General features: G+C 44.0%; 1 protein-coding gene across 1 annotated transcript; it reads left to right on the top strand.

Moving 5' to 3' along the window:
- Window positions 1-3: 3 nt before the first annotated feature.
- Window positions 4-411, top strand: LOC113342120 (putative calcium-transporting ATPase 13, plasma membrane-type; the record flags this gene model as incomplete). The annotated part of the gene is made up of 1 exon (XM_026586764.1): window positions 4-411. A coding segment is annotated over one exon (408 nt), but the record flags the coding sequence as incomplete, so codon positions are not given.
- Between the last annotated feature and the right edge of the window lie 5 nt (window positions 412-416).

Raw genomic sequence — 416 nt, forward strand, 5'->3', positions numbered from 1 at the left:
GGTCTGAAAGACCCATGCCGTCCTGGTGTGAGAAAAGCTGTGGAAGCCTGCAAAAATGCTGGAGTAAGTATCAAAATGATCACAGGAGATAATATTTTTACTGCAAGAGCAATAGCAACTGAATGTGGCATTCTTGATCCCTATGATCCTAATTTGAACAACGGAGCTGTGGTAGAAGGAGTAGAGTTCAGAAATTACACTGTGGAGGAGAGGATGGAAAAGGTTGACAGGATTTCCGTGATGGCAAGATCATCTCCATTTGACAAGCTTTTGATGGTGCAGTGCTTGAAACAAAAAGGACATGTGGTTGCAGTAACTGGAGATGGCACAAACGACGCACCAGCTTTAAAAGAGGCTGATGTCGGACTCTCAATGGGAATTCAAGGCACCGAAGTTGCAAAAGAGAGCTCAGATAT

This window comes from Papaver somniferum, unplaced genomic scaffold, assembly GCF_003573695.1.
Source record: "Papaver somniferum cultivar HN1 unplaced genomic scaffold, ASM357369v1 unplaced-scaffold_3300, whole genome shotgun sequence".
In the NCBI taxonomy this organism is placed as follows: domain Eukaryota; kingdom Viridiplantae; phylum Streptophyta; class Magnoliopsida; order Ranunculales; family Papaveraceae; genus Papaver; species Papaver somniferum.